Raw genomic sequence first — 18,776 nt, 5'->3', positions numbered from 1 at the left:
AGGGTGAAGTGGGAAGATCACTTGTGCCCAGGACATTGAGGTTGCAGTGAGCTAAGATCATGCCACTGTGCTCTAGCTTGGTGACACAGGAAGACCTTACATTAAAAAAAAAAAAAAAAAAAAAAAAAACCCTATAAACATTTAACAATTATAACCAGCATTTATTTGGAAAAACTTAAATGATGTACATAATCATTACCTAAAAACCATTTTGAAAGAATTTACGACATCAAATGGCAAAAGTGTTTGTGGAAATTGTAATGCATACTGGGCGATGGCTCAAAAGGCCGATGTTGAAAGCTATCACTAAAAATAGATGCTTAAAATGTAACATGCAGGGGAAAGAGGGAACTTGGAAAAGATAAAGGTATATTGGTTTTAGGTCTAATAATCACAGGTAAGAAAGTCTTTGTTTAAAAAACAAGCCTGGCAGGGGTAGGGCAGGGAGGGGTTGCTCATGCCTTATACTCCCAGCACTTTGGGAGGCTGAGGCAGGCCTATCACCTGAGGCCAGCAGTTCAAGACCAGCCTGGGCAACACGGCGAAACCCCGTCTCTACTAAAAATACAAAAATTAGCCGGGCGTGGTGGTGCACGTCTATAATCCCAGCTACTCGGGAGGCTGAGGCAGGAGAATTGCTTGAACCCAGGAGGCGGAAGTTGCAGTGAGCTGAGATTGCACCATTGCACTCCAGCCTGGGCAACAAGAGTGAAACTCCGTCTCAAAAAAATAAAAAACATACCTATTTAAGGAGGCTTTTTTCCTTAGTTTTAGTTGGTGTTGATAAGCTCAGCAAAGGAGCTTTAGGGTAATACTTGATGACAGCAAAATGAAGGAAACCTTACTGAAGGTAAAAACTTAGCAGAACACTCCCCAGAGGGACAAAAGTTTTTTGCAAATACAATATACTTAGTTATGCTTTCTACCAGTCACCAACACAGAAAGACCAAAAATTATGTATGAGAAAGTGATATTAAGATTTGAGATTTTATTCTAATTCAGTGGCATCAATCATGTAAAGAGCCATGCGGTTGAAGTGGTCCGCTGTGGCACGCAGCCCCACAGTGATGCTGCGCTTTATGCCCTGTTCATGTTGGGGCAGCATACCATCTAGAAACCACAACTGCAGTAACCATTGATATATAGACCTGTGTTACTTCTACAAGTGTTCCATTCCAACTGTACATATGCTTTAGAGTTCAAAATCTAAGTGCAGATATACTATTATAATGGGCCAGGTCCCAGACGTTCTTCCTCACACCAATCATCTAGTCCTTTTGATCTTACTCCAAACCCCAATGTACGAAATCTGAAGTGCTTGTAAGGATTTAGAACAGCACAGACTACCCGGAACAAAGGAGATACAAAACATTTCTTAGCAACCAAAAATAAAAGGGAAATGGGCCACTGAGGCAGATGGGTCTCTCAGATTAAATGCCATATAAATTGCATGTGTGGAACCAAATACAGCAGAAAACCCTCAGTTAATGAGGCATAGCTTGGTAAATTGGGAACTTGATGAGGGTTTTTAACGTAATCTGGTATCACTTAGAATGGCCTTAGTTTCCCATTCTCTCAGCACCTTCACAGAGGCCCACATGCCTCTGACATCAAATCTGTCAAACTTGGGGACAAAGGACATTAACAGTTCTTGAAAGGTGACCTTAGTTAATGATACCCACAGATACTAATTTCATTACTTAAGGAATCTGTGTTCCTCAGAATTTCCAGAATCACAAGTGATACCTGCCAATTACAGTTTAAGTTACTAATGGATATACAACTCTTCAAGGCAGAAACTTAAGTCTCATTATGTTGGTTACATATACTGTTTTTATTTGGGTTTGTTGAATGAGAATAAAAACACCCCAGTTTCTTCTGCAGGTCGAGCCCTTCTCTATAACGGTCATTACAAACAACCCTGAAGTGGCTGGAATATAGTCAGCAAGGGGCCCACATGAACAGCTCATCTGGAATCTTTGCAAGTACATATTTATGTCCTTTGGTGCCTTGCACAGTAAGGCACTGTTAATGACGTAACAGAATAGAGGAAATGCCCACAGCAAATAGTTCTAGTGACAATTTACTAGACAAGTTACAGTTTAATAATGGTGGTGGTGATTGTTTCATTTTATTATTTTTTTACAATAAGGGTGTAGCCTTTATACTCCACACACACAAAATAAAACAAGTGCTTATTACGAAAAGAGTCCCTGCCCCCACCCCCTAGAACATCCTGAACATAGCAATTCAACAGAACAGAAAAATCAAGACGTTTGATTTCAAAATTTCAATAAAAAAGCAAAAGTATGTAATGCAACAGCTGTTCAACTTCCAACTCTAAATAGGCACCATTAAACAAAAAACCCCAGTATTTTAAATTTCTCCAGCACACATTCCAGGATCAATGCTCTGAACTGTAATCAGCTAGTAATTCATAACGGGAATACAGCCTTAGAATGGAAGCTATATTGCTTCCCTGCCCCCTTTCTCTTACAATTGGAGAGTGTAGGTATTAAGGGATACAAAGTCAGAGGAAGAATAATTAAAAAGAAAAATGCCCAAAGCTGCAGCTGTTTGGACTAGGAAGACAGCATTTTACAAACGTTCAAAAAATCCCAAGGCAAGTAACACAATTTGTTCACTAGCACTCTTACTTGAAAGAATAAAGAGATCAGCATCTTATTATATAAAACTGTACTTTCAGAACTGTATTACAGGTTCACCAGAAACTATGGATGTAGTTTTAGGCATCATCAAGGAAAACAGGTTCAGTTCAGATCAAGTTAGATACTGTACATCTAGCCTAGCTGGATCTGGTGTCTGGATCTGCTCACTGTCACCCTGAACAGCTGTGAACTAAACAATAGTACGTAACTCCGTAGGAAGCTTAAGGACTGAAGAAATGTACACAGCTAGTTAGATCTCCCCTGCTTCGCGCTCTTCAGAGCTCCTCCTGTCTTCTGATCTGCCATTAGCACTCTCATAGGACCGCTTCTTATCTTTCCGATCTCTGTCACGAGGTGATCTGTCTCTTGAACTCCTGTCTCTGTCACATGATGCTAAGTCTTGGTCTCTGAATCTTTCTTTTGAGGATCTGAAAAATATTAATTTGAGGAGCAAAATATGTTGGGAAACCCAAAAACCCAAATTAAAGAATAGGATAAATATTAAGCTCTTGATAGCTGAAGATATATAGACGAATATACCCATGACAGAGGAGTCAGTTTTCTGACAAATTACAGAGCACTACCATAGTTGATAAGGGCATTAAAACAAGAAGATGGGTGAAAAACAAATAGCAGAGGGTCAGAAGGCTAAAATAATTTCTTACAGGCTACTCTCATTATCTCAGAGACAACACAGTTTCTCCAATTCATAAAAGGTATTTTAATATAAAAAATAATACATAGATAACAGCTTTAAAAAGTGAAAGAAATGTATTATCTAAATTTTAAATGGCTTAGAATAGGGGCCAGATGGTGACTATCTGGGGTACTGCAGGTCCATGCAATCTTTGTGGCAGTTCTTTTCTTTTTAGAATGTAAAAACCATCCATAGCTTGCTGGTTGTACAGGCTACCGGCCAGATTTGGCCTATCGGCAACAGTTTGCCAACACCTGACTTAGATAAGAGAACTACTCAATTATTAATATGAATTTAAATAACCACTTTTAAAAATCTACTCATACTGAGTTAGCTTATTCAACCAACAAGGGGAAATAAAAAAAGACAAAAGATGCTCACACTAATAAATCTTGATTAGCCGTAACTGTTTACTACCTTCTCCATTCCCATACCCAACTTCATATAAGAAAGGTAAATAATAAATCAATCGGAAAACCAAACATATTATGGAATCAGAATAAACATGGAATCTTCCATACTTCCAACATCTAAAATTCAACAAATTACATTTATTTGGTTCTTTACAGGTGACACAGCACTTTTACATAATTATCTCACTCAACCCATATTCAAAATTAGGATCTGAGGCACTACCAAGAACCTGAATAAGTAATACTTTCAGGAAAATAAAAAATATGACTGTTCAGTTTTAGAAATATAGTTAAGGAGGGTTAAACAAAAAATGGTTCTAAAATAATTTCCACTTTGAACATTCTACTTAATGTTTTAATAAACTTAAAATGATATAAAAAGACTGGGCACGGTGACTCACGCCTGTAATCCCAGCACTTTGGGAGGCCAAGGCAGGCGGATCACTTGAGGTCAGGAGTTCAAGACCAGCCTAGCCAACATAGTGAAACCCCCGTCTCTACTTAAAATACAAAAAAATTAGCTGAGAGTGGTGGCGTGTGCCTGTAGTCCCAGCTACTCGGGAGGCTGAGGCAGGAGAATCACTTGAACCTGGGAGGCGGAGGCTGCAGTGAGCCCAGATCGCATCACTGCACTCCAGCCTGGGTGACAGAGAAAGACTCCATCTCAACAACAACAAAAAAAATCACAGTGCCAAGTCTAGTGATTCCACGTCTACACTAGTCCTATCCATAGCCTTTGTTGGAATAAATATGAAAAGAGACGGTAAAAATGATACCTAAAAAGACACTAGATGCCAAACAGTCCCAGTGATCAGCAATAACTAAAAAACTATGAGTATCAACTACTATGTCCCACACATAGTAGTTTCCATATACTATTTTACTCAAACTACCAATAATCTTAACAAAGCAGGTATTCTTACTTTCTCCACTTAGTAGATGCGGAAAGACAGGTGAGATAGTTATAAATTACTTAGCCAAGGTGGGACGTGGTGGCTCATGCCTGTAATCCCAGCATTTTGGGAGGCCAAGGCGGGTGGATCACCTGAGGTCGGGAGTTTGAGACCAGCCCGGCCAACATGGCGTAACCCTGTCCCTACTAAAAATACAAAAATAGCCAGGTGTGGTGGCCTGGGCCTGTAATCCCAGCTACTTGGGAGGCCGAGGCAAAAGAATCGCTTGAACCCGCAAGGCAGAGGTTGCAACGAGCCGAGATCGCGCCACTGCCCTCCAGCCTGGGTGACAGAACGAGACTCTAGTCTCAAAAAAAAAAAAAAAAAAATTAGCCTAAACCAATGAACCCAAGTAATCTGACTTCTTTGGAGTCTGCACTAAACATGTTTGAACAGAGCAAAAAGACAGATTAGATAGATGCAAATGGTCCTCATTTACGCAGGGCACTATTGCCGGGAAGAGGTCACAAAGACAATCTACTTATATCAGAGACAAGTATTTCACAGTAGGGAAAGGAGAACAGCAAAACATAAAAGGCTTTCAATAAGAACTTTTACCTTGAAAAATTAAACCCAAATATGTAGCAATAACTTGATGTTGTATGAAATACCAAGTAGGTTTTAACAGCAATTATCTGGTAATTTTTAGTAAAAACAAAGAATGATGCTTTAAAAGAGAATAATTTGAATTCAAAGATGAGAAAGTGCTCGAGAAAAGCAAAACTTTTAATAGTTTTACAAAAATAATCCTCTTTATGAACATGCTGACATCTTAGATATGATCATGTATCATGTATGGTGGAAAAATTCCTATACAACTTCATAAACGCAAGAAGCATCAGGGACTAAAATAACACAATCTCAGATTAGGGGACTTCACGCCCATCCTTCCCATACCCATCACCAATAAAGACATTTAGGAGTTCAGCAACAACAATGACAGTTGGGCAGATTTGACACAGGAAAATGTCTAAACCTTCCATCACCTAGCAGGATAATTCTGAAAATTCATTGTGCAGATAAGACAGGTAACTTTTAAAAAATGCTCATTTCTGAACACTGCACTGAGGGTAGACCCCCAAAATCAGTTTCAAGAGTGTGAGATAAGAGGCCTACAAATCACTCTGTCCTTTACAAACTCCCTGCTCATTCTCTGCATTTGCCTAGGATATTCACTCTATATGGAATATCTTTTTCCTAGCTGATTCTACCTGTTCAAATTTTACCGACTACCTGAAGCCATTTTTGATTACTCTGTTATTTGCCTCATCTAAACTCTCGGATCATTTATTCTATGATATGCAGTTTAGCACTTTATAACATGTGGTAGTCTTATGCCAGTCTAATTATTGTCAAAGATGTCAATCCTTTGTTCTAACTCACATAGGAAACTTTTTTTTTTTTTTTTTTGAGAGCTGGAGTCTCGCTCTGTCACCCAGGCTGGAGTGCAGTGGTGCGATCTTGGCTCACTGCAACCTCCACCTTTGTGTTCAAGCAATTCTCCTTCCTCAGCCTCCTGAGTAGCTGGGATTACAGGCATGTGCCACCATGCCCGGCTAATGTTTGTATTTTAGTAGAGACGGGGTTGGTTGGCCAGGCTGGTCTTGAACTCCTGATCTCAAGTGATACGCCCATCTCGGTCTCCCAAAGTGCTGGGATTATAAGCGTGAGCCATGGCACCCAGCCTCACATAGGAAACTTCTTAGAGCAACTTAAAGTTGTTCAACTATGTTATACGTCTTTCTTATGTTTTACTAAGTCTAGTACAGTAAAACATATACAATTATTATTAAAATCACCTTAAGAAATACTAAAAACAAGGCCAGAATATAAGAAATAAAATATTGAGAGCCTATTAACAAACTCAGCTTGTGAGTGATTTCAGGGAATGGAAAGTTGAGTCAAAAAAAAATAGGAAAGATTTTAACAGCTTTCTGTGGATTTTATTACAGATTTTATGTGGAGTAATCCACAGAATATGTAAGACTAGTAGGTACTAGGCACTCAAAAAATGTTTATCATACATATACTTTTGAATAGTTGTCAAGAAAAAAGCAATTTTAAACATGGCTTACATTACACAGAAATTACCTGGTTTAAGGGCCATCATGTGACCTGAGAAGTTTTGACAGTTTGATCTATACAGACTATGAATGCTAAACTCTTCTACCACATTATAATCCTTTGTCTATTCTTAATAGATATTCAAGTCCTCAAACATACCTTACCTTATGCCTGCACCTTTTGAATGTTCTCATTAAACCAAGGGAAGTCTTGGAACCTCCTTAAGATTATTAGTCTGCCTTGCCAAGCTGAAGGTATGTAACAATACATATCTATAGTGCAGATAAAACAAGAATATACTAGAATGTGTCTGCTCTGAAAAAGCATCCCAGCTCAAATAAGTTTAGAAAACAATAAATCAAAGCTAAACAACTCTTGTAATGAAAGGACTTCTCAGAGCCCCTAATTTGCTGATCCATACTAAGGGCATTGGTATTTAAAATTATTTACCTGTAAAGAACTTTTTTCCAAGACACACTAAGCAGAGAAAAGCAGTAACCTCTACACATATTGGTTCCAATTTCTTGCTCTGGCTCATAAGTATATTCTTTCAAAACTACCCACATAATCACAGAAAAATGTTGTACACCCACACACAAATGTGTACATATTACCAGATGCAAAAGTTTCAAACCAATAATCTGAACTCTAAACATAAGTAAACATAAACAACTCTAAAACATTAAGGTAGCTCCATATCCTCTGATTGACACATCAATACCTCCTCTTGGATCGTTCTCTGCTCCTATCTCTAGAACTGTGCCGACTTCTCTGGTGGCTACGGCTGCGGCTACGGCTGCTGGAGCGGGACCTGTGGCGATGGCGTTTCTCCCGAGATTTGGATCGAGTTCTCCTCTTGCGTTCACGTGACATGGAGCGAGATCGATGTCTGCGATGCTCTCTGGACCTGGATCTACCAGACAAGATTTGACTTTGTTTCTACCTTTGTAATTACTATATTTCTCATTTTATATTTCTCATTTATTAAAGTCTTTTCTTTAAAGAGAAACTTTTTTTCAGTAGTCTTAATGTCAATTATATTCCAAGTCAGCTAAATCTACACTGAATTGCTGGTGTGTTAATAACTACATACTAGAATTCAAAATAAAACATTAATAATTCTCAGCCAGGCTCCGTGGCTCACACCTGTAATCCCAACACTTTGGGAGTCTGAGGCAGGAGGATCGCTTGAGCTCAGGATTTCAAGACCAGCCTAGGCAACATGGCGAAACTCTGTCTCTATAAAACATACAAAAATTAGCTGGACACAGAGGCACATGCCTGTAGTCCCAGCTACTCAGGAAGCTGAGGTGGGAGAATCTCTTGAGCCAGGGAGGTCAAGGCTGCTGCAATGACCTGGTGATCACACCGCTGCAGTCCAGCCTGGGCAAAAGAGTGAAATTCTGTCTCAAAAACAAGACACTGATTGATAATTCTCAGAGAGCAATCAGTAATGTATAAATTTATTATCAGAAATAGTTTTTCAAGTGAAGGCAACTTTTGAACCACTACTATATGCCAGGGGCTATATTATCTAGATTTGTTATGAATTTAATTGCACTTAAATATCTTGAACATTTTTGTATTCTCTAGAAATTAAATATGTACCTGACAGACCTGGATAGAAGGGAAGAGATGAGGAAGAATACGTCAGGACAAATTACTCTTTGTCTGAATTAGAAAGGTGAGATAACCATAGAAGTAAGTTTTTAATGCCCACAATATGCATGTCTAGTCACAGTGTAATCAAAACAGAGTAAGGGCCAGGGGTAGTAGCTCACGCCTTTAATCCCAGCACTTTGGGAGGCTAAGGAAGGATGATCACCCAAGCCCAGGAAGTCAAGGCTACAGGGAGCTGTGTTCACACCACTGCATTCCAGCCTGGGCAATAGAGAGCAAGACAAAACAAACACAGTAAGACAGTTCTCTATTCAAGGAGCAGAGAGTTTGGGAGAAAGAACACTTGCGAAAATCATTTTTGAGAACTTGACTCAGATTGCAAAAAAAATGTATTTCTAATGAATACACAGAAATAGAGAACGAAAAACATTCTGAAAAACCAGAAAATATACGATCAAGGTGCTGGCAAAATAAAAACATTTTTTGGAAAGAAAAAAACCCACAAGGTAAGACACTTTTACAGCCTCCACCAGGTCACAAACTAACTTGTGGGGTGGGTGGGGGTGCATGGTGAGGGTGGAAATGGCATGGAGAGGACATAAACGTTTGACAGAAAACAAGGGGAAACAAAGGAATGCAACTTTGTTAGAAGAGTCACTTTAAGAATGATGGAAATGTTCTCAACTGGATTATGGTGATAGTTGCACAGCTTTAAATCTGCTAAAAAATCACTGACTTCAGAGTAAATCATATATATATATATATTTTATACCTCAATAAAACTCTTAAATTTAAGTCACTTTAAGAATGTGAGGTTTGCTCATAATTTGATACAGCAAGTTCAAAATCATATTATACATATGAGATAGTTTACAAATACAGTTTATCTTCAACTGATTGTTATGAACGATGCTAAAAGGCATTCAGCTTATGTCAACATTATAGTCAAAGAAAGGTACATGACATGGACGTAGCTTTAGCCACACTTAAAAAGAGTATTTCTGGCTGGGCACAATAGCTTGTGTCTGTAATCCCAGCACTTGGGGAGGCCACAACGGGAGGACTGCTTAATCCTTAAACGGGAGGAGTTCAAGACCAGCCTGGGCAACATAGGGAGACCCCGTATCTACAATAAATTTTTAAAAATTAGCTGGACATGGTGGCACACGCCTGTGGTCCCAGCTACTCAGGACAGAGTGAGACCCTGTCTCAAAAAAAAAAAAAAAGCGTTATTTCCACAGCTGAAAAGAGTAATTCCAAAAGGAAGCAGAGGGAAAAAATATAAAACTCTCAGTGTAAGTTTTATCAAATCATACTTCGTTTAACCACTCATTTTGAGTTATTATGAATGCCATTTCTTCCTATGTATAACTTTATTCATCTTTTAAAAAATTCTAGGTAATTTTTTCATCCAAAAAATATTCACTAGGTATTTTTGCACTGTTCTAGGTACTAGGGGAGGTTGAGTAGCAAGTAAAATAAAGTTCCTGCACTAAACTTAGTGCTTATACTATAAAAAGGGATCTATACAGGTTTGTAGGCAGTAAATAAAGATATGTCAGGTGATTAAGAAAAAAAAAAAAGATCTATTGCTGGACATGGTGACTCATGCCTGTAATCCCAGCACTTTGGAAGGCTGAGGCAGGTGGATCACTTGAGGTCAGGAGTTCAAGACCAGCCTGGCCAACATGGTGAAACCCCTACTCTACTAAAAATACAAAAAAAAAAAAAAAAAAAAAACTTAGCAGGGCATGGTGGCACGTGCCTATAATCCTAGCTACTAGGGAGCCTAAGGTAGAAGAATCACTTGAACCTGGGAGGCGGAGGTTGCAGTGAGCTGGCATTTTGCCACTGCACTCCAGCCTGGGCAACAGAGCAAGACTCCATCTCAAAAAAAAATTAAAAGATGTTATTACGTAGAGTGGAAAAAGAGAAAAGAGTGGAAATATTTATACGGAATAAGCAGGGAAGGCTTTTCTGATAGGTTGGCACTGAAGCAAAGCTGAAAGAAGAAAGGGAACAAGTGAATCAGTCATCTCAGAGAGGAGTGCTTCAGGCTGAGGGAACACAGATGCAAAGTCCCTGAGGTGGGAAAAAGCTCAGCATGTTGAAGGAAAAGACCAGTGTGGCTGGAATGAAGTGAGCAAAAGGAAGTAATATCAGGGTCTTACAGGCAGGATGACCAGGTACTTTATCATTCAAACTAGAAGGCTCTGAATAAGTTACTGAGTGTAATGAGAAGCTATTAATACATATTCTGGGATAAAAGACATAAACCAGAACTATCCCAGGGCAGTTTGGGCTATGCCAAGCTTGTCCAACCTGTGGCCTCCAAGCCGCATGCTGCCCAGGATGGCTTTGAATACAGCCCAACACAAATTTGTAAACTTTCTTAAAATATTATGAGATTTCTTTGCAATTTTTTTTTCAGCTCATCAGTTATCATTAGTGTATCTGATGTGTGGCCCAGGTAAGCCAAAAGATTGGACACCCCAGGCCACACCGTCACCCTATGTAAAAGCTTTGGTAAAGATGTTAACTTCTCATATGAATGAGATGAAAAACCTTTGGAGAATCAGAGGGCTGATGTGATGTATTTCATTTATTTAAAGGCTCATCCTGGCTGACGTGTGAAAAATAGAATGAGGTGAAGAAGGGGGGTGGGCAAGCACAGAGAAGTAAGGAGCCCAGTTACAAGGCAAACATATTATCTAGGTAACAGGACTAGAGGAACAGAAATTAAATTTCTGGCCCAAATATCTAAAGATGTTCTATGTGCAATACTTTATGTTTTCAACAAAGGGACCAGCTTATATTAATCAAACAGTAAACAATAACAGTATCACAGTTTAATGTTTCTACTTATCATGCTAGATCAGAGAAATTCACCAATAATATAAATTAGCTGACACAACTGGCCCCACTTATTAATGTTCTTTAGTTTTTTTAGTGTTTTAGGCAGAAATATCATTGAAAGATGTTGCTAACAGAACTGTAAGGTTTTTGTTTTTCTTTTTTTGAGACAGTCTCACTCTGTCACCCAAGCTGGAATGCAGTGGCACAATCTCGGCCTACTGTAACCTCCACCTCCTGGGTTCAAGTGATTCTCCTGCCTCAGCCTCTCAAGTAGCTGGGATTACAGGCACCTGCCACCACACCCGGCTAATTTTTGTGTTTTTAGTAGAGATGGAGTTTCGCCATGTTCGCCAGGCTGGTCTCGAACTCCTGACTTCAGGTGATCTGGCTGCCTCGGCCTCCCAAAGAGCTGGGATGGTATAAGCGTGAGGCACTGCGTTCAGCCAGGTTTTTCTTTCATAACAACAAATTCTCTACTTTTTAGGGAAAAGTTATTGGGAAATAGTCTCTAGAGCTGAGAACTCAGAAAGTTTCTAAAAGAAGATGTGATCTGAACAAGAGGAATGGTAGAATTTGGAAATGACTGAGAAAGGGCATTCTAGGTGGGAATGGATCCATGAAGAAAGCTCAACGACTGGAATGAGAATGGCAAGTGAAGAATTGAGAAAGAATAATGAAGTACAACACATTTCCCTGCCTTTCTCAGACAAAAAAATGTATCAGCAACTAGCAAAAACTACAAAGAAAGGTTTCAAACCCCAAATATTAACACTGAAAGTCAAAACAAAGTATTGTCTTGCTCTTTAAAGGCTGCAAATGACTCTCTGAAAGCCTTCTGTGATCACTGTATAAAGGAATGGGTAATAAACTCACATAAAGTCAAGACTGGAGGGTATACTAAACATTTTGGTTTTGCTTAACCCACAGTTGATCAATCAAAATTTTATCCAACTATTAACCTACTAATGTTTTCAACAGCTACAACCTCTTAGAACATGTTTCCTAAATGTACCACCCAAATTGATTTTTAAAAAATTAATCCTTTTACATATCTACTCTGAGCATCTAAATGATTTCAAAAAAAATTTTCTTTTTTTTTTTTTTTTTAAAGACAGAGTCCTATTCTGTTGCCCAGGCTGGAGTGCAGTGGTGCTACCTTGGCTCACTGCAACCTCTGCCTCCCGGCTTCAAGCAATTCTGCCTCAGCCTCTTGAGTAGCTGGGATTACAAGCATGCATCACCGTGCCCGGCCAAAAAAGAAAATTTTTAAAGGACCATTTAATCAATCTATAAAAACTACCTTTGAAAAAGACAACTTCACTACTTATACCTGTCTTATGTAATACACCTACCTTTTTGGATTCTTGCTGTGTGATCGGGACCTAAAAAAAAAAGTATGTATTTTTAGAAAAGTGGCTATAAATAAGAAAACAGTGCAGTGTTACATTATATTCTTCCTGATTTCTAATGTTTACATTAATTTTATAAATACAAGGCGTGTACCTACACACACAAAATTTTCCAAAATACACCACAAACTCGACAGATTTCTTCACCTTGCAGGGTTTGCTTAACTCAAGAATACCTGGCTCTTAAAGAATATGTTCCTAGGAGATTAAAACACAGTACAGGTTGAGTACTCCTTCTCCGAAACGCTAAGGATCATAAGTGTTTCGGATTTTTTCTGTTTTTTGTTTTTGTTTTTTTTTTTTTTAATTTTTACATTTTTTGTTGCCTAGGGTGGTCTTGAACTCCTGGATGCAAATGATCCTACCACCTTGGCCTTCCGAAGTGCTGGGATTACAGGTGGCCGATTTTTTTCAAAATTTGAAGTGTCTGCATTATAATTTACTGGTTCAGCATCCCTAAATCCAGAAACCAAAATCTGAAATGCCCTAATAAGCATCTCCTTTAAATGCTGCCAGCACTCAAGAAGTTTCAGATTTTGAAGCTCACTGGATTTCATTTTTTGGATTTGGGATGCTCAACCTACATATCACAACTTGCTAATTTTCCAGAAACCACTTACCAGCTTGGAAAAAATTCTTTTATATCTGTCATTTCTTTTTTCCCTTCTGGGAAAAGAGTGAAATTTCTATGGTCTGAGATCTATATACTCTTGGAGCTACAACCTCATACTATAATCTCTAGAACACTTAGTTCAATCTTACAATGTGTTTCTTCGAATGAAATGAGATACTCTACTTAAGGCACTTGTCACATTTCCTAGCACACAGGTAATGCTCAATGAAATGTAAAGTGAATATTATGGCTAGTAGGACACCACAGGGATTTTTTTTTTGGATGATATATAGCATTGTTGAAAGCATGACTTTGAGATCAGCCAGATTTGAGTTTTATTTCTGGTTCTACCATTCACTGTCTGTGTGACCTAAGTAAGTTACATATCCTCTCTCAGCTTACTCTGTCACTAGCAAAAGAGGGATACTAATATAAATTTTACTGGGGTGGAGTGGGGGTGGGTTTATAAAGATTAGATGAATATGGACAAATTCCTTACTACAATGTCTGGCATACAATAAGCACCCAGTAAATGATTATGATTTTTTTCTTTTATCCCATCTTATATAATTTTATACTAGTTTCTAATTTCCTCATCTTCCATACTTCCATATTTCTTTAAGCTCACAGATTCAACGACTTTTTTTTAACGTTTCTGAAATTTGCATTATATAATCACTGTCAAAAGAAACTTGCCATTTGGCAAACAAAGGAGTAAGATGTGATATACTTTTTCATCATCTACAAATGTGAAAATGTAGTCCTGCAAAGAAATTCTGTTCCATGTTACTGTCACCTCAATTGAATCTTAAAATGAGATTCCCAATATTACTGAAAATTCCACTTATATATTAGAATACTGGGCAATATTCCCATAAGGACTTACTATACACAAAAGAACAAGTAGATAAAAGCTCTGAGGTAAACTTTACGGTAAATGAAGAAATCTCTCTCTCTCTCAATAGAGGACTGACATCACTTCTCCTAAAAAGGGACCATATAGACATGTAGTTTTGTTTCACTGTCTTTATGGTGCAAAAAGATTACCTGGTTATAAGCCATGTAACACAAACGAAGTCTGTTTAAACTTCTTGAAATATACTGAGTATATAATATGCTCAAAGATCGAAGGAAGTGAGCATAACCTAATACTACAAAGGGTTTTAATTAGCTTAAGCACATCTGCTAACTCTAAAGAGAAGGTATTTAAATTTAAGACATTTAAATGTAGTATGATTCAAGGAACACTAGAAATTAGGACTACAGGCAAATCATTTGTGATATAACTGTCCATCCTAAAGCTGCTGAAGAAGTTATAAAGATGAGTTACAAAAAAAGTTGCCACCATGATGCTATGTGATTTTAGCTGCCAATGGTAAAAGTGACTCAGAAGAATGTTTAGACATTCCAAATACTAGAATTCTAAGATTTTATCAATTAATGAATACCAATGTAAGAGGAATTATATACATTTAGATATTTTTAGACTTTTTAATAGTTTATGGCTCCTAGAATTGAGGAACTAACCAAAGTTCAATGTAAAAAAACCCCTTCAATGAAACAACCACCCTTAAACCTTTTGTTAACAAAATATATCATAAAAAAAAAATAATTCTATGCTAACCTGGTGCAAATCTAGCCCAATATGAAAAATCAAAGGGCTAGAAAAGGATTTTGTTATAAATCTTTTTTTTTTTTTTTGAGACGGAGTCTCGCTGTCGCCCAGGCTGGAGTGCAGTGGCCCGATCTCAGCTCACTGCAGGCTCTGCCCCCCGGGTTCACGCCATTCTCCTGCCTCAGCCTCCCGCGTAGCTGGGACTACAGGCGCCCGCCACCTCGCCCAGCTAATTTTTTGTATTTTTTAGTAGAGTCGGGGTTTCACCGTGTTAGCCAGGATGGTCTCGATCTCCTGACCTCGTGATCCACCCGCCTCGGCCTCCCAAAGTGCTGGGATTACAGGCGTGAGCCACCATGCCCGGCTGGATTTTGTTATAAATCTTACAAGATATGAAGCATTCTTTATTCACTCTTCCACACATTTTAAAGGAAATCACATTCTGTTAAATGGCCAAGAGTTACGATACTTGTATAATTAAACATTTATATAATTCGCACAGTAATATTTTTTAAAGTAAGCAGAAGTTTCCCACGTCCCATAACAGATTTATCACCATCTAAAATTTAAAATCAATTATATCTCTTTTTAGAACCACAGAGATTCAACTTCAATTACTTGGCCCATTACTCCATACCTCCTCAGCTTCTCCCTTTCTTCTCTCTCTCTTTCTTCTCTTCGTTTCAGCCGTTCCTGGTTTCTTTTCTCCTGCTTCTCAGCTACGACTCTCTTAAAAACAGTAATAAATAAGGAGAATATTTACTGAGTCCATTCTTAAACAGCTTTATCCTAAACTTTATATTATCTGGCTTCTAATACAGTACAACTGCTGTCAAAATCTGTTTAATAATTCAATTTGAAGTACTGCCAGAAATAATCATTAGGCTTACAAGTCTTCTTTCCATAATCTTTCCCCATTTTGTGGAAAATGTGTAAAATTTCACCTTTCTCCATGATTTCTACTTGGTTTTTTTTTGTTATTTTTTTTAAGTGAAAACAAATTATTTTAAAATAGAGACAGAATCTCGCTATGTTGCCCAGATGGGTCTACAACTCCTGGGCTCCAGTGATCCTCCCACCTCAGCCTCCCACAGTGTTGGAATTAACAGGTGCGAGCCACTGAGACTGGCCTATGATCTTATTATTTTTTTTTTAAGAGACAGAGTCTTACTCTGTTGCCCAGACTGGAGTGCAGTAGCACCATCTCGGCTCACTGCAACCTCCACCTGCCAGCCTCAGCCACCTGAGGAGCTGGGATTACAGGCGTGCATCACCACACCCAGCTAATTTTTTTATTAATATTTTTTAGTGGAGATGGGGTTTCACCATGTTGCCCAGGCTGGTCTCCAACTCCTGGCCTCAAGTGATCCGGCCACCTTGGCATCCCAAAGTGCTGGGATTACAGGCATAAGCCACCATACCCAGCTCCATTATTTTTTTTTTTTTTTTTTTTTTTTTTTTTTTGAGACAGAGTCTCGCTCTGTCACCCAGGTTGGAGTGCAGTGGCACAATCTCAGCTCACTGCAACCTCCACCTCCCGGGTTCAAGTGATTCTCCTGCCTCAGTCTCCAGAGTAGCTGGGACTACAGGCACGCACCACCACACCCAGCTAATTTTTATATTTTTAGTAGAGACAGGATTTCACCATATTGGCCAGACTGGTCTCGAACTCCTGACCTTGTGATCTGCCCGCCTTGGCCTCCCAAAGTGCTAGGATTACAGGTGTGAGCCACTGCGCCTAGCCTTTCATGATTTCTTAATGACATTTCCAAGTCACTTCTACAAGATTTTCCTCCTCTAAATGTTTTCTAGTATTATTTTGTATTTTTTAAAAAAACATCAACCATTATAAATCACTACAAGTTCCCATGCCCTGTGATTTCTAATATGGAAATATTTAGGTCACTTCCAATTACCATCCTGATGCTGCTGCTTTTTAAAGATATGAGTAAAATGCTTGAGTTCTGTTGCTAGGTCTATCTGCAAAGACTCCCAAGTAGGAACCACTGGAGTTTTAACTTGGAGCCTAGTAACTATTTGCTATAGTGACTCTTTTCGAAATTTTTAAAAAATTACTTGAGATCACCCTAGCTACTCAGAATACTGAAAAGAGCCCACTGTTACCTGAGAATATGGAGATGTCCCTAGGCATTTTCTGATTCTATATTATTTTAAATGCTATGGACCTTGAGTTAATTCCAGTTGACAATAACAGTTACAAAGAAAATGACTATCCCATGTTTCCTATCTGTCAGCCAGACCTCAATTCATGAAAAAACACTACAGTGCCACAATTCTTAAAAAGCTATCAGCATATTAAAAGGTAAATAGATTATATCAACCAACACTCGTCTTTACCACTTCAGAAATATCACCATGCTTTTTTGTGTTTATCCCCTCTAAACAACAAGAGTAAAAACTGTGTTGTCTTCCTCACAAAAGCCTATATTATTTAAGTAATAGTGATTGTCCTTTTAAAAAATATATAAATTTTTTCATAAGTCCTTTCTGAAGTGGAAGCAGGAGCATAAAATAAAACTAGAGATTCTGCAAGCCTGCTATTTAATAAAGAATTGCGAAATATTTCAAATTAATATTGGGTTCATTTTCTCAAACTTCTTATAAATATTATATTATTACATTCTTATTGACCTTATTGAAAAGAACAATAACAATGAAGTTTTACGGGACTCTTTTAGTAACTAGTTTGAAAGATCCCTAACTCGGTGTCATATCTAATATAAAATGGTAACTCCCAAAATAACAGGATAATATTAAGTCTGTTTCTCAGGCAGCATCCATTAAACCAACTTGAATTTCCATCTATAATCCTACACTGTTTAGTATTAATCATTAGATACTATATTACTGAATCATAGTCAAGAATATTGTACAAAAAGGCAACTGACACAGATCAAAAGAACAAGAGGATAAAGTGAGGAATATTTTACCAACGTACCTTTAATTCTTCAAGCTTCTCTCTTATTTCAATAAATCCCAGGTGCAGTTTACCCCCAAAATGATCAGCCAGTCGTCTGTCATTATCATGAAGTCCTAAATAGGCAGAGCAGACTTCACAGACTCGAAGTTTCTGCTGCTGAAAACTGGAAGCTGGCATAGAATTCCGATAAACTTCCTAAACAAAAGGGAGAAAAACAATGACCATATAAATCTCACTAAAAGTCATACAATTAAATAAAACATACTATGCTTATACCAAAAGTGTTTTCTAAAAAATACACAAAAGTGGCTGGGCACGGTGGCTCACTGGGGCGAGACTCCAGCTCAAAAAAAAAAAAAAAAAAAAAAAAAAATACACAAAAGCATGGCTATTTTGTTATGAAAATTATAGGTTCCCTTTATCCCCATCCTCGATCCTTAGCGCCTCTCTCCACTGGAGTATAAGGAAATAATAAACATGAACAGAAATCAATGAAATAGAAAACAAGAAAAAAACAATAAAATCAGAAGACTGGTTCTTTGAAAAACAAAATAAAACTGACCAGCTAGATCAATTAAGAAAAGACACGAATTGCAAACATTCTACAGATATTAAAAGAGAACACTATGAACAACTTTATATCAATAAATATAACTTAGAGAGATTTTGTGAAAGACAAATTTACCAAAAGTATTTTAAAAAACAACAACAACAACAACAACAACAACAACAAAACAGGCCAGGCGGGGTGGCTCACGCCTGTAATCCCAGCACTTTGGGAGGCTGAGGTGGACAGATCACCCCAGGTCAGGAGTTCAAGACCAGCCTGGCCAACATGGTGAAAGCCTATCTCTACTAAAAATACAAAAAATTAGCCGGGCATGGTGGTGCACACCTGTAGTCCCAGCTACTCAGCAGGCTGAGGC

At 38.2% G+C, this 18,776-nt stretch overlaps 1 protein-coding gene across 50 annotated transcripts in view; it reads right to left on the bottom strand.

Moving 5' to 3' along the window:
- Positions 1–1,815: 1,815 nt before the first annotated feature.
- The window catches only part of LUC7L2 (LUC7 like 2, pre-mRNA splicing factor), a 64,362-nt gene continuing 47,401 nt past the window's right edge, over positions 1,816–18,776 (bottom strand). For 44 of the 50 annotated variants that reach the window (XM_001151307.7, XM_063815670.1, XM_001150779.7 and 41 more), the window contains 5 exons: positions 17,869–18,045; positions 15,547–15,638; positions 12,625–12,654; positions 7,518–7,709; positions 1,816–3,097 (listed from right to left, as the gene is read on the bottom strand). In XM_001151307.7, coding sequence (XP_001151307.1) covers positions 2,920–3,097; positions 7,518–7,709; positions 12,625–12,654; positions 15,547–15,638; positions 17,869–18,045 — 669 coding nt within the window. In that variant the 3' untranslated portion in view covers positions 1,816–2,919. Of the gene's footprint in view, positions 3,098–3,897; positions 4,250–6,361; positions 7,710–12,624; positions 12,655–15,546; positions 15,639–17,868; positions 18,046–18,776 lie in introns of those variants that run through there. The other 6 variants (XM_063815688.1, XM_009454320.3, XM_063815689.1 and 3 more) reach the window with 3 other exon arrangements.

The sequence above is a fragment of the Pan troglodytes genome, chromosome 6, assembly GCF_028858775.2.
Source record: "Pan troglodytes isolate AG18354 chromosome 6, NHGRI_mPanTro3-v2.0_pri, whole genome shotgun sequence".
Lineage (NCBI taxonomy): Eukaryota > Metazoa > Chordata > Mammalia > Primates > Hominidae > Pan > Pan troglodytes.
Note: the sequence above shows the minus strand (reverse complement) of the source record. Positions and strands in the feature narration are given on the sequence as shown.